This window comes from Cucurbita pepo, chromosome LG08, assembly GCF_002806865.2.
Source record: "Cucurbita pepo subsp. pepo cultivar mu-cu-16 chromosome LG08, ASM280686v2, whole genome shotgun sequence".
Taxonomy (NCBI): Eukaryota; Viridiplantae; Streptophyta; class Magnoliopsida; order Cucurbitales; family Cucurbitaceae; genus Cucurbita; species Cucurbita pepo.
In genome coordinates this window covers 8592516-8607344 of record NC_036645.1, presented here as the reverse complement: position 1 = coordinate 8607344, position 14829 = coordinate 8592516, and the positions used below count along the sequence as shown (strand labels likewise).

Sequence of the window (14829 nt, the reverse complement as noted above, 5' to 3'; positions counted from 1 at the left end):
TCCTCGCTCGCACACCGCGCCTCCAATTGATGCGGGATCTCACAATCTACTCCTAGGGCTCACGTCCTCGTTGGCACAGTTCGGTGTCTAGCTCGGATACCATTTGTAATAGTTCAATCTCACCGTCAGTAGATATTGTCCTATTTGAGTTTTCCCTTACGGACTTCCCCTCAAGATTTTAAAATGCGTTTACTAGGGAGAGATTTCCACATATTTATAAGAAATGTTTTGTTCCTCGCTCCAACCATCTCCTGGGGGCCCAACGTCCTCACTTGTACATTGAGCCTCCAACTAATATGGGATCTCACAGGTCATCAGTCACAAGTAACCACGCTGACAACATGAACACAAAACTGCGAACCTTAGCAAGATCAAATTAAATTATATCAACCAGTTTTAAGGTGATGAAATGGTTTCGGTTATAAAATTTAGTTGACATAAGTTTCGAGTTCTTGATTTGAAAACTTTATATGCAATTGTAATTTAATTTATGTCTAACATTAAACTCGATTAATTAAAATAAATAATTGGAATTATCTAAATAATAAAAGTTAGAAATATTCCAACATTTTCAAAGGTATGTATTCAATAAAGATAGAAATTAAATCTTCGCATTTATGATTAATTAAAGCTAAAGTGGAAAATGAAATAAAATGTCAACACGTGTAACACCAAGAAAAAACAGCCTTTTGCGATTTGGATTGAATCAAATTCAATCCAAATTTCAAAATTAAATGAAATCGGGACCCATTTAATTGGACTTTTTCCACAAAATTTCACAAAATCGAGACCAGTTCGGGAAATAATTTTGGATGTGGTTCGATTTTGCAGCAATCGGAATCTCTCTACGTCGAAGAAGAAGAAGAATTTTCAAACTAAATTGCCGGCATCCGGCAGACCTTGCTGGTAATCGTTGTTCCTAGAAGCCGCAGGTCGCGGCGGTGCTCGGTTGTTAATCGGCCGTTTAACGGCGATGGTGACGGTGGCGCGACAAACAGGGCAATTGGGGTGAGAATAGAGCCACATGTCGATGCAATCTACATGAAAAGAGTGTTTACACGCGGCGAGTTGCCGGACCTTCTCGCCGTCGGCGAACGCCGATAGGCACACAGGACACTCGTTTCCGACTTCCTTACAGTGCTGGTCCTTGTTGTACACAACAGCCGCCGCCACGTCATTAGAAATACGATTCACAGCCACCACGGTGACGGCGGCGCCGGGTAGCCTGGCGGATCTCCGCGGCCAGAGGCGGAGGAGATTGGGGGAGCACTTGATGGCGATGAAGAAGGAGTAGACAAGAGCAGGGATGATGATGACAGCGACGAGGGCGAGGATGAACTCGATTGGAGAGAAAGCAACGGTCCGACGAGGGGAGGGGAACGGCGGCGTTGGTCGATTCATCACGGTGGTGCTGGTGTCCATGGCGGAGGAGAGGTGGGAGGGGATTCTTATCGTGTAGGAGCTTAATTAGAAAATTGGAATTTTTATTATTTTTATTTGGATTTGTTGGATTTTTGTTTGATAATGATTTTTCTTTAATTTTGTCCTAAGAAAATATAGAAAAAAAAAAATGAATTTTATCACTCATCAACCAATCATCTCAACTCTTTTTTTTATGATAATGTTTAAAATAATAGCTAAATTAATATAAATATCCAACTTTTTCATTTTTTTTTTTTAAATACTTAATTTTTTTAAAATTTAAAAAATAGGCTTAAACTTTGAATATTTTTCAAAAAAGAATTATTTTAATTATAATAAAATGTATGTTAAAATATCATAATAAAAACATTTTCCTAATACAATAGTTATTTATTAATTAGGTAATGGAAAATATTTAGTTAATAATAGAGGGTTTGTGGATACCCTCATGGTGATGGCTATGCAGTTATACCTGCTTTATCGTTTATGCAACTTGAAAATGTGGGCCACTGCCTCAGCCATTGACAACACATGGCTTTACCTTTTCCCATGGCCATGATCGACGTAGAGCGCGGTTTAGAAGTTGGTGGTTCGAATCTTTGTTTAGATCCACGATCTCAACTGAAGCTTAGTTCAACAAATAAGATAGATGTTAGGTACTTCACAATCGAGTTAGGTTAATGATCTAAACCGTTTCTCTAGTCATACTCTTGCTCGATGAAATTCAAGTGGTTGAGTTAACATAGAACGATATCAGTCACATGTTAATGCAACAGATTACGACATTGTAAGATCCCGAGACAAGGATCTCGCCTACCTCGAGATTTACATCCAGCAACATGGGAGATTCACAAGCACTTTGAACAATCTAAGAAACTTAGTAGTAGAAATGGATACGATTCTCAGAACACAGCAAGAAGAATAAGAGGCTAACATTACTGAAATTTATGAACATTATGCAGCCATATTTGCCAGTAGTATCATTTTCTTTCTCTTTTTTCGGAACGAAATCTGATACGAACAGAAAGTTCGATGCAAACCGGGTAACCTTCGACGTTCTGTAATGAACTGAATGCAGATATGGGAACATGAGAAGTAGATGTAAAGAAAGGATAAGTTTCAGTATTGATATTAACCAAATGATCATCCATTTTCAAGAATCGTGACTATGATGATCGTCGGGTTCTATCAATATGACACCGGATGCATAAGACGTAATGAAAATCGAAAAGAAAAATGTGATGAGCAAATTGAGGTTCATAAAATTCTATCTTGTGGTATACGTTAGTAAACCGACCATGCATCGACGATGCCAACAAGACAACAAACTTTAAAGAAGTGCCTACCTCAACTTAACATTAGATTTGACTCCCAGGAGTGGTCGAAGGCAAACATGGACCTCGTGTTCTTCCGAACCTTCCCGGAGTTTGGGGACCATAATCTCAAGAATGGACCCAGGTCCATCGTAGAATGCTTCAATGTTAGCATCTTCAGGAATTCGAGTCAGAAGAGGAATTTCTCTCACAAATTCACCAGGAGGACAGTGTTCGGGATACGAATCTAAAAGCTTGAAAGTTCTATCGTGCCTCTTGATGAACGGCATACGAGATGTGCTCACACAAGAAACCTTTATAATACCATGTGTGAGCGTATTCCTCCACGAAACTTTGACACTTTGTAGATCGACAAAGGGCAAACTGATGATAATTAAATAACCCTCACTGTCTTCATATATCGTCTTTGCAGCTGTAACAGGCCCGTTAATGTTCTTCATAACTCCGCTAAAGTCGTTCAACCACTGCAGACCATTCAAGTGCTTGTCCATATCCGAAACCCAGTTGGGAGGATTGACTGTCAACACGCTATCATCGTCGTTCATATTAGGAGATGAACTCTTCCTCCTCTTGCTGGTAACAGGAGATGAATCCATCATATCATAGCTGTTGTGGTTAGACAAATGTAGTGTTGATCCATTGAGCAATTTCTTTGGTGGAGGATTTGAAGCACTTTTGACAGAAGGAACTGGCCTCTCAAGTTCAAAATCGGGGCAAGGAAGGTTCCTCCATGAGCTAAAACCGCTTGCTTCAGGTGGGATGACGAAGTTTAAGTCTCGACCCGTTAGTTCTACCCATCTCTTCTGTAGATCTTCGTCGAGCGACATTAGATTGGGAGACTTAACAACCTCGATCCCATGTACACACTGAGGATTTGAGAGGCCCCTGTAATGCTTTCGTTGCATTCGGTGTGATCGAACGAAACCTTTTTCAGCACCGAATGGGAAGGCAGGCTCGCCTTGGCGAGAATGCCCATTCATATAACTTCTAAGCTGCATTTTACCTAATGCATTCTCAGGCCTCTCCTTGAAAGCCCACATGTACATGTTCTCCATGTCATGTTGGACCATGAAAACATCAATCTTAAGATCCGACTTCTCAAATCCCGAAACACCGTTGCTATCACGGGTAATCTTAGCCTTCGATTTCTCGTTTAACACAGGCTTGAAGTAGAAACTAAAGAAAAACCAAGCACCCCAGATGCTGTCAACGCGCTTGGTGCATTTTCGAACAACCTTCGGAACAGTTAAAAAAGTTTCGGTCTCGTAAACTTGTGAAGAAGCAAGCCCAACATCTAACATATTACAATGATCAGAATTCCATGGCTGCAGAGTGTAGCTGCAATCAGTTGACAATGGTAAGTTTATATCAGGAGGACGGGGAAGAACGATCTGTCTGTTCATTTCCAAATCCAGTTCTTCGTGAGACGAGGCACTTGAATCCATGAATAGAAGAGTAGATGGATGATGATTCTCTAGTGAAAGGGCTGTGAGGAGAGAATCTCCCATTTCAGTTCATCTCTTATGAACTCATATTTGTTTCTGGGAAGTTGAATAGGAAAAAAGGGAAAGAAAAAGAAAACACCGACTGAAGAAAATAACCCTGTAAACACTCTGATGATGTCAATCCCCAGTGTATCTTCCCTCCATCAAAACCCTAGATTTTCCAATCAGAGAACAAATTACTCACAATCTCAACGATTCAAAAAGGAACAAACAATCCCAACAAAAACAGATAAATCGAAACAACAAATCCAAATGTTCGATTAAAACATCCACTTCTCAATCGCCAATACACTAAATCGGATAGAAATCTTCCTAAAAACGCCCTAAATCACTCAGAAACGACGATTCAGATCCAATATATGAAAAAAAAACCAAATCGAATCCATCACAGAAATCAACGATTAACCAATGAACAAGAAAATCTAAACAAAACCTAGAAATCGGATATACCTTTTGGGATAAGCATCAGGAAATCGAGAGGTTGAAGGGCCTCCAAAACCGACAAGAACTTTCATCTCCATCGTATCGTCAACAACCATCCCTGAAATCGCTCAGTTCTTCGATTTCTTCTTCTTCTTCTTCCCCCTTCTTCCTGTCCTAAAAACCAGAGAAAAAATGGATCAAATCAGGGCTGCGGCAGGGTAGAATGAAAAGGGGGCGAGGGATTTTGGAGTCAAATGCCGCAGCCTCGTTTTAAAGGAGAAAATTCGAGGGTCAAAACCAAAACTACAGCACAGCCCACTTTGAAAAATGGCTGTTGCCATCGCATTCTCCCCTTTTTAAATAACAACAAAACATTTCCCAAAGCTTAAACAACAAGATCATCACTTCCAACAAAGTGATTTGGAGTTTGTTATTTAGTTACAGATTCATTTAAGGAAATGGTAAAGATTTATATTAAGCACTCTAAAAGTGCACAACATTATTACACGACAACACACCCATCCAATCACTCCAAACCATACAAATTAGTGGAACAAGACGTTGATTACGTTCTAAGCTCTACGCCCATACCCACCCAATCATATTAAAATCTTCAATCTTTCTTAATATTCTTTTAATCCTTAATCTCCACTTAATTAAATAAAATAGTCACATTTATTTAATTCTTAACCTTTAATGGTATGAACTTTCAAAACTCCAACCTATAAAACATTACTTAACCTAAGTTTCTTAAATTATCATGCAAATTAAATCGAGACCATGCAAAAAATTTATGACAAACGATATATAATTTGGTTAATTTGATTAATTAAATGATTATATTATGATATGATTATTCGTCGAGCTAGTTTCCTTAGCAATGGATAATCAAAACACGCAATATAAACGAAATTTATTAATAATTGATGTAGTTTTTTTTTATGGCAAACGTAACGCGTTACTAATTGAGTTAAAGTTATTCGTTTATGGCCCACTGCCTTTCATTTCTCATAAGTAATGATGATAAGTATATTAAAATAATTATTGTGCTTAATTATTCATATTAATGGAGCATTATATTAAGCTTAGTCTACCTCTCAATAATGTCTTGGTGGTCCATTATAATAATTTTGACAATAACATGTTACTCAACCTAATGTTTACTTATATAAATCTTTGTATTTTTCTTCTTATTCCTATCCATTCTTGAATTATTAATCTCTACGAATTATTGAGTGACACCCATTGATTTCAAATTATAATTATCTAAAATTGATGTAGTGTTTTAAATTGAAATCCAATACAATTTCAAGAGAAAATAAAAATAAAGACTTTACACGTTGGCCCGACGAATGCCTCCATTCCTTTATCTTCTCTTCCGAGAGAGGTAGAATTCGATGAATTCGAATCTACGTTAAAAAAACTTCGATAGAACGACAGTTTTTCACTTTTGAACAATCGACCCCCTTCCCGGGCTGAGGCCTCCAGTAATGGGTTCTAAGAAGGAAGACCCGCCTGGAATCAATCAATAAACCTTTTGATTTGATTGGAAAGATAATTGATTCATTAGCTAATCGAGCATATCAAGAGAATCGATTCATTTAGTCAGTTCATAACACATACACGAACCTTCACAAATAGTGTAAAGGCAGGCACCACGGGCTTAGCCATCTGCACGACGGTGCGCACAATAGGCTAGTGTGCGCTCTCACTGTGCAATGAACCCAGATGGGGATCAACGTGAGGACAATTTCCATGTTATTATCTACAACATGCTAATGAACAGACTCAAAATTTCCCTGTTATTATCTAATCAACGTGAGTTCTAATTTTTACCCAACATCAAAATGGTAGCGGAAACCATTTTAATTGCATACAAGAACTTTAACATAGCCTGCTATCAGAAACCACTCATCCAAATCGAATCGAGGATTCGAAGGTTTCTTTCTGGTATAAAGATTTAGGCACAAAATAAAGCAAGCTTGACAAAGTGCTACCAAACATTCACAAGAATTATCTAATGTTCGTAACCATTCGAACAGATAAACTCGCTTGAAAGCGAATCAAATCCTTCCCAGTGGCTGACTTACAACCAAACATAAACAAAAGGATGAAAGTCATCAACTTCTATTCATTACAAAGCAAATATAGAGAGAAAAATTCAATCGTGAAGTCACAAATAATGTTGCCGGGCACATAATAAACAGTGTCTTTAAATTCGGGGGTTACCACTATAGACGTCTTTGATGATACAGCAATTGCAAATACAGCATGCCCCCAAAGAAAAGTAAAGAGAAAACGACTGCAAATGTACTAACCTCAACAAAATATGAGCGACCCATGTAGGATTTGATATCCACTTCCATAAGAATCTGATCAGCTCTAGCTAAATGTTCTTGTAGTCATCGTCTTTACCAGTGTGTTGACCAGCCATCCGTATGAGCTACTCCAACTATTCAATTTTTCACCATTGGAGGAAACCAGGATCTAGTTTGTTGTTTATTCAGATGCTACCTAATCATACAACATTTTGTTTATTAATTCGGGATAAAGATGTCCGGATAACTGTCGGGAAAATAATCACTTCATAGTAACTAAGAATGCAAATTAAAACAGTGTAAACATATCATGAACCCAACGAAGCGATGAGTTTGGTTTAAAACAGTGTAAACATATCATGGCTCCCATGGAGAGATTGGGGATCAAAGAACATCAAAAAAACCATTGAGAATTAGGTTCATTGTTACCAACCTCAGAGAAAGCCTCCTTCCGACCATGTGCCACCACCAGCTTTTCCATTTTGACCGACAGTTTTCCGATCAGACGACGCCTGATAATAGTGATCGTATCCATCATCCTTTTGGTCATCCCAGCCAGCCCAGCCATCATTATTGTTGTTGTTGCTGCTGTTGTTGTTATGGGATCCACTCCCTTTGGTTGTTTCCTCTTTCCTGCTGTCTTTGGCGGTATCCCAATCATCCCAAGAATTTGAGCTGTAAGAATTGTTCTGTCCATGTCCACTTCCGGATGATTGCCCTGTCCCGGAAGAATTCCATCCTTTGTTATTGTGCTCAAATTCTTGATAGTATCCATTTTTCTCACTTTCATTTCGTTGCCAGCCATCTTTGGTGTACTCTTCAACCTTTTGTGAAGCAATTGCCATTACACCTCTCATAAGTCCCCACGTCCTCTGCCCAATTTCTGTTGTTTTTGCCGTGACAACATTGACGGTTTCATTCACCTTGTAATCATAGCCACCCTCCTTCACCTGTAAACATAATTTTCAAACGTACATTTGGGAGGATAAGAATTTCAGTACCAAACCAAAGTTCGCTCCCATGGGGATCATGGAACAAATCACTGCCTCAAAGGATACGAAAAATCTTGCCAACAAGAAGTGAAGTAGTAAAAAATTAGTATGACCAAGACACAATCGAAGAGTTTTACGGAAAAAGAAAAGAACAACTAAGTAAATACAGACACAAAGCGTAAAATTAGACATGTTCCCACATAACAATACTAATCTGTATTTATAGAGCGACATGGATAAGATCTTTTCAAAAGCAGAAGAAGACGTTAATGAAACGGTTCGCGATTTTCCATGTGAGGTACCAACACTAACACCTCTAATAATTTGCAACAACATCAATGTCAAATTTTCAATCCAAGTACTTACAACAAGAAGATGCTAGCGCCAAATTAAAATGTAAATACCTTGGTAGTAAGCTCTTTCGTACCAGCTTGAACAACATTTGCTGCTGACTGAGCTGCAGAAGCAGCAACCAGGGATAGTTTACCAAACCCCTGAAATGAAATGAGCCACCAATTGATCAAACTTACATGATAAATCATTACAAAAGCATATCGACGAACAAATAATGTTGATTACACAACGTAATACCTGAGAAACAACAGAGAAAACATCGCTTTGTGCATCATTCCTTTGAGTAGGTGCAGGACTTGACCCAAAACCAACATATTTTCCTCCCTGTGATGGTGGAATTCCTTCAGGCCGTGAATCATTCTCAGCTAATTTCATGGCGAAAAAATTATCTTTATTTGCAGCAGAGGCCTCCAATTGAGACCGTGTATAAATATCCTCGGTTGATCTTGACCTGGATGGCGCCCCTCCGCTCCCCATGCCACGAACATCGCCAGTCGATTGGTTTCGCCTCATATCACTAGAAGATCTAAAATTATCGTCGTTATCCCAACTATCCCAACCTCCGTTATTCGTCTTACTCCCTCCTCCACCAGCACTTTGCGCCAATGGAGGCCTCGATTTTCCAACACCAATGTTCTCCTTCGAAGCCGGCGGATCCTTCCAAGATCGACCCTCGGCTAGGGCTTGAATTCGATCCCTATAAACGCCAGCCGCTTTGGTATTATATTTGGTCACAATATCAGTCTCTTTAGAGATTCCATATTGCGCAAGGAAGGCATTAAGCTGCTCATTACCCCCAGCCTCCATCTTCTTGATCTGGATCTCAGACCAAGAATCCATGGTAACGGATCTAACAAACGAGATATGAACACCAAGACCACGGTGCTTCCCGGAGCATTCCAAACACATAAAAACACCATATGAAACGGAGGCCCATTGGGGATTCTTTTGTGAACAATCAACACAGATCTTATTCCCCGGCCGTGATTGAAGATCCCGAAGCCGCCGTGACGCCGCCATTTAGATCAGATCCAATAGATCGGACCACGGGATCGAATTCAACGAATAAAATCACACAAAAGCTAAATCGGATGCAGCAAAATCGACAATCAAAAACAGAAATGGAAAATTGGAAAAAGAGAAGAAAAACCTCAGAAATGTAAAAAGAAATTTGATAAGTAATTCAAAGGGATAAAGAGAATAGACGGAAGGCCGGCGATTAGGTCGTAACCTTAAATTCTTAACAATTTCTTCTTGATTTCGTTGCTTCAACCTGTTCCTCTTTCGGCGAGTCACCGACACCCTCACAAATCGTCAAAATCTCCTCCTTTCTAGCGCTCCGTTTGCATAATAAGGAGAGAGAGAGAGAGGGTGGGCGAGAATCGTCTCGCAGTATAATTTCCATTTATATTTTAATCCATCAATTTAGATTCTTTCCTTAAAAAAATAAAAAATAAATATAAAAAAATCTAGAAAAAATGTGAGTTAAATATTGAAAAATATAGATATAAAAAATAAAATAAAATATGAAAATAGAATTACTTTAAATTTTTTTTTTTATTTATATAAAATAACAAATTAAGATTTAAATTAAAAATTGAAATATAAGATTTATATTTTAAATACAAAAGAATTATGTTCTCCGAGTTTGGATATTTTTCAAAACGGGCCTTTACTTGGGTCATTCGGCCACTTTTTCGCGGGCTTTTTAAAATTTTCGAATTGGGCCTAGACGTAGCCCATTAGGCACAACGTTCAGCTGGCGATATATGGGCCTGAGCCCAATAAACCAACTAATGGGCTAATCCAGCAGCGTACCCATGGGCTTCTGCCTCGCTTGTGTGAACTGGCCCAATGTATGACCCACTAACCTTGGACCTAAAAGGAAAAGGCATTAAATATCTAAATTTATTATGATTATTGAAGTTTTAAAAATTTACCTTATAAATTATAATTAATGCTTTAAAAAATTATTCATGCCAAATTCCTTCCCTACATTCCAATAATAATATAGTTTGACAGCAATTATTTACTTTTACCAAGGGTAAAAGCAACCCATTTTGTTATTAAATTACTTTTATTTAGATTGATCCTTTCGTCGGAGACAGTTTATAGATAATAAAATAGCAACAAACAAATGGAATAAGAAGTAGGTTAATGTCAATGGATCAACCGCCCAAACGCAATCTTTAATTGAACTGTATCTTTTTTTGTGTTAGTTGACCTAACTTGTAACATCAATGTGGAGGTGGAGGTGGGGCTCGGCCTCTGAACCGTACATGAGACGAGTTTCTGCCTTATACAGCTCGTCCAAAAGACGGAAAGAAATTTAAAAGAGATAGAGAAAACCAGTCATTGACTATTGTAGTATTTGTACTGAGTTTCGGTTTGAATTTAAAATAATAATAATAAACACTTACGCTTATTACATATATAAATACAGGGTGTTTAATTAATGGTCTGCTACCATTGATAAGGACCCAAGCCTACTTCTACCAGATATGATTTTCTACACGTTTTTTCTGTTTTCCTCAAATTTTTTAAAATGCGTCTCCCGTAGGTTTCCCTTTTGTTTACTACAAATAAAAATTATTTATTTATATTCATTATTACAAATTTCATGTTATTTATTATGAATTAATGTCCAATTAAAAACTAATAAATATTTCTGGTCTAGTTACTCAAACCGTTAGTCTCTCCGTCCATGTTTCTGAGACCTCTCCCGAAATCAAGTAACGCGCGAAGCACGTGATTTTATTTAATGCTATCTTATATTTAAAATTAAAATAAATTCTTCCCTTTATTATTTTTCCTAAATACTTATTAATTTTTAATTAAATATGATAAACTTACCTGAAAATACTTCATTTTTAAATCACTATCCAATAATAATAAATTATTAGAAACAAAAAAAATATTTTTAACTCACTGCTATAAATATTGTCCGCTTTGATCCATTACGTATTATCGTTAGCTTCATAGTGTCTGCTCAGAAGAAGTGTCCACACTTTCTAAGGAATATTTAATTCCTCTTTTTAATCGATGCGAGATCTTACAATTCACTTCCTTTAGCAGTCAACATTTTCGCTGACACAAATGAGTAACTTTGACACAATTTGTAACAGTCAAATCTCACCACTAACAAATATTGAGTTCATTACATATCATCTCAATATCACAGTTTTAAAATATGTCTACTAGTGAGAAGTTTTCACACTGTTATTTATTTAATAAAATAAATATAAAAATTAATAATTAAAAAAAATTGACCAATATTGGCAAGTGGAATTTATCCCATAATGTTAATTATTGTGATTAATTAAAGCCGCCGTCTGTCACATGGAGCTCAGGCAGTTGGCAAATTGCGGTGTTATCAAGTTGTACACAGCCCGCCCATCTTGGCGCGCCCACCCCCACCTATTTCATATTAATGGTTACGTGACTCGATAATTTAACCCATTCAGACTATTTTATCTAAATCGGGTTGGGTTAAATGGTTACGTTCAAACCATTATATCAAACATGATTTTGTTTTATTTTGCTGAAAGAAGATAAAAAAAATAAAAATGGTAATATTATCAAGCTCTCGAGTTAAAACACTGAGGTCATTTCTATATAGGAATATAAAGAATTTTAAAGTTTAGGTGGGCCTACAATAGATCTGACCCTAGTCTGGAATGATAAGTTAACACGTAATCGATGAGTTAAACGTACAAGTTTGCCATCAATGAAATTCATGTCGAGTACGAACTCAAATTGTTTGATAAAGTGGTCCATAGTTCTTATAAATAGTAAAAAGAATTCTTAGACATAAATCCTCTAACTCTATACAAATTACATTCAGATAGTTTAAGAAGAGTCGAGCTCATCCTCACGACATGCAGCTCAGTGTGTAACCTAATTAACCTACACGTCTGTCAATAATGGGATTCACACGACCAAGTACAAACTGATAGTGTGATAAAGTTGTCCATGAAACTCCTTGTAAATAGTAAAACTTGTCTCAGACATTAGCACATGAATTCACTGTAGTTGTAACAACTCAAGCCCACCACTAGTAAATATTGTTCGTTTTGACCCGCTACGTATCGCGGTTAGTCTCACGGTTTTAAAACGCGTCTACTAAAGAGAGGTTTCCACACCCTTATAAAGAATGTTTCGTTCCCCTGTCCAACCGATGTGGGACCTCACAATCTAGCCCCCATTGGAGGCCCAACATCCTCACTAGCACACCATTTGTAACCGTCCAGGTCCACCGATAGCAAATATTGTCCGTTTTGACCCATTACGGATTACCGCTAACCTCATGGTGGACGTAAAAACCTTTTATAACAACGAGAAAACGTTTTATTCTCCTATACTAGCGGTGAGTTTGGGTTGTTACACTAACTCAACTCGAAACTCGAATTTGAACGTTGTTATCCTCAAAATGCAAGCTAAGGGGTAGCACATGGGCATATTTACTTACATGTTGGGGATTCACATACCAATAGGGCCAATATTTCCTTCACTATCATTACAACAAATCACATTAAATGATAATATGTTTGCCCATATGAAAAGGGAAATAAAAATATACAGTACGACAAACGACCACACTTAATACTTCATAACTTAACCGAACGTTCATATTAAAGACGTTCAAAGCTAACTTTGTATACGACCATCCATATAATTTGACAAGACGACTCGGTTTCGAGTCAAAAAAGTAGTTATCCAACCCTTCTTCAAAAGCTGACCATAATTTTATACCATTTAAAAGGAGAAGATTCATCGAACCACGACTTTCGTGTGAAACTAAAATCAAGTCAAAGCCGATTTAACCTTTAAATAGATAATATGTCACACAAAAATAAAATATTAGAAAATTATTATTATTAAATATAATAAAATTACGTTCTATAAACGTTCAGTCGAAAAAGACGTTAATATGTTTTATAAATTTAGGAACCATTTTTAAAGCTTTATACGTAAAGTTCACTTATAGTAACAATATTTCGATAATTTGCCGACCCTACTTTAGCGGGCATGTTTTTTACTATTCCATTTTTTAATAAAGAAAAAGTCGGGTAATTCATATAAAGTCATTATTTAACCTAACCTGTCACATTAAATACAACTATATGGATATAGATACCGATTTAAATCCGTGAAAGTACTAACAAAATTATTTTCTTTAATTTAAAAATATGTGTATAATCAAAATAAGAAATTAATTAAAATAGGGGAAAATAATGCTAATTTGGAACTTTATATTCCTAAAATATGCTATTTAATTTTGCAATAAATATAAGTGATGGTGAAAATTATTTTAAATTCTTAAAGTAATTAATGAAATAAATGAATTATTTGGGTAATTAAATTAAAGGGGGATGGGTGTAGCAGATTATTTTCCATTGTGAAAAATAAAATAAAATAAAATAATTAATTTAATTTTTTTTTTTCTTACAATCATTAAAGAAGTTCCATTATTGTGTCGTATACCAAAAGGGGTTGAAACCATAAAAGCTTACTATTTAATGGGGCAGTTTGATTTTAATGATTATATATATATATATACGAATTAGTTAAAATATATTTAATTTGGAGTTATATTAAGATAATTAATTTTTAAATTTAGTATTTGTTTGATGGATTTAAGGTTGTCAATGTTCTGACTTGTTTGTACGTGAGTTTCGACGTTGATTGAAGAGGGAAACGAAATATTTTTTATGATGGTGTGAAAACTTATTCAAACAGATCGTTTTAAAAATCTGGGAAGTCTAAATAGGACAATATTTGCTAGCGGTACTTTTCGATATGGTACTATCACGTCCTCTAGAGAGCTGATGACACGCACACGTTGCCACCCGATGAGTACACATCAACAACATTGTACTATTGAAGACTGACAACCATTTTATTTCTCTCTTTATTGAATTGCCGTGCCTAGTGGGAACATTTCACATTAGTGGTCATTGTCATTGTGAGCTATTGATCGATGTACTCTTTATTTGGATAAGTTTTCATTCCGAACAAATTATTTTGACCCAAATTTAATGCACCTATGGTACGTTGAAATTGAATTTAGGATTGGAAGGGTATATAACATGTTGTCCAGCAACTTCGGTGCAAGAACGGGTTTCGACTTCATGTTTTTTTAGTGAACGAATTTCAAGTTTGTTTCTCGAACCCATCGTTTTACATGGAGAATGTTCGTAATAAACGTAAGTTTCTTTCGTGTTAAGAATTCACTGTTCGTTCGTTGGAATTGAGAGACTAATATTGACGATCTCATAAATGATAATAAAAAGAAAAAGGGTTAACGAGAATTAAAATGATAGCGGTGTCGAGAAAATTATGAAAAAGAAAAATGATAAGGGCACGGTACCCTAATGAAGATGGGTAACCTCTGGTACTTAATAAATGAGAAATTGAAAGGTTAATGAGACCACGGGAACCAGCCCTCATTATTGAGGACGGTGTGGGCCGATGGTCCTTA

General features: G+C 36.6%; 3 protein-coding genes across 5 annotated transcripts; all 3 read right to left on the bottom strand.

The window, feature by feature from the left end:
• Positions 1-621: 621 nt before the first annotated feature.
• LOC111801139 (RING-H2 finger protein ATL33-like) lies at positions 622-1534 on the bottom strand. The gene has a single exon (XM_023685126.1). It carries the CDS (start codon positions 1420-1422, stop codon positions 871-873), a length of 552 nt encoding a protein of 183 aa, XP_023540894.1. The 5' UTR covers positions 1423-1534; the 3' UTR covers positions 622-870.
• Positions 1535-1833: 299 nt separating this feature from the next.
• Positions 1834-5106, bottom strand: LOC111800483. Of its 2 annotated transcripts, none has more exons than XM_023684198.1 (3): positions 4712-5095; positions 2769-4412; positions 1834-2049 (listed from the first exon to the last, which is right to left on the bottom strand). In XM_023684198.1, the coding sequence occupies exons 2-3, from the start codon at positions 4262-4264 to the stop codon at positions 2040-2042; spliced, it is 1506 nt and encodes a 501-aa protein (XP_023539966.1). In that variant the 5' UTR covers positions 4265-4412; positions 4712-5095; the 3' UTR covers positions 1834-2039. The 2 variants fall into 2 exon arrangements, with proteins under 2 accessions (XP_023539966.1, XP_023539964.1); XM_023684196.1 differs by lacking the exon at positions 1834-2049 and adding an exon at positions 2327-2490 and having other exon boundaries at positions 4712-5106.
• A 1581-nt stretch (positions 5107-6687) lies between these two features.
• Positions 6688-9737, bottom strand: LOC111800268 (ADP-ribosylation factor GTPase-activating protein AGD7-like). 2 transcript variants are annotated; one of them, XM_023683883.1, is made up of 4 exons: positions 8586-9737; positions 8399-8488; positions 7436-7952; positions 6688-7194 (listed from the first exon to the last, which is right to left on the bottom strand). In XM_023683883.1, exons 1-3 carry the CDS (start codon positions 9366-9368, stop codon positions 7437-7439), a joined length of 1389 nt encoding a protein of 462 aa, XP_023539651.1. In that variant the 5' UTR covers positions 9369-9737; the 3' UTR covers positions 6688-7194; position 7436. The 2 variants fall into 2 exon arrangements, with proteins under 2 accessions (XP_023539651.1, XP_023539650.1); XM_023683882.1 differs by having other exon boundaries at positions 6688-7198; positions 8586-9735.
• Positions 9738-14829: the final 5092 nt, after the last annotated feature.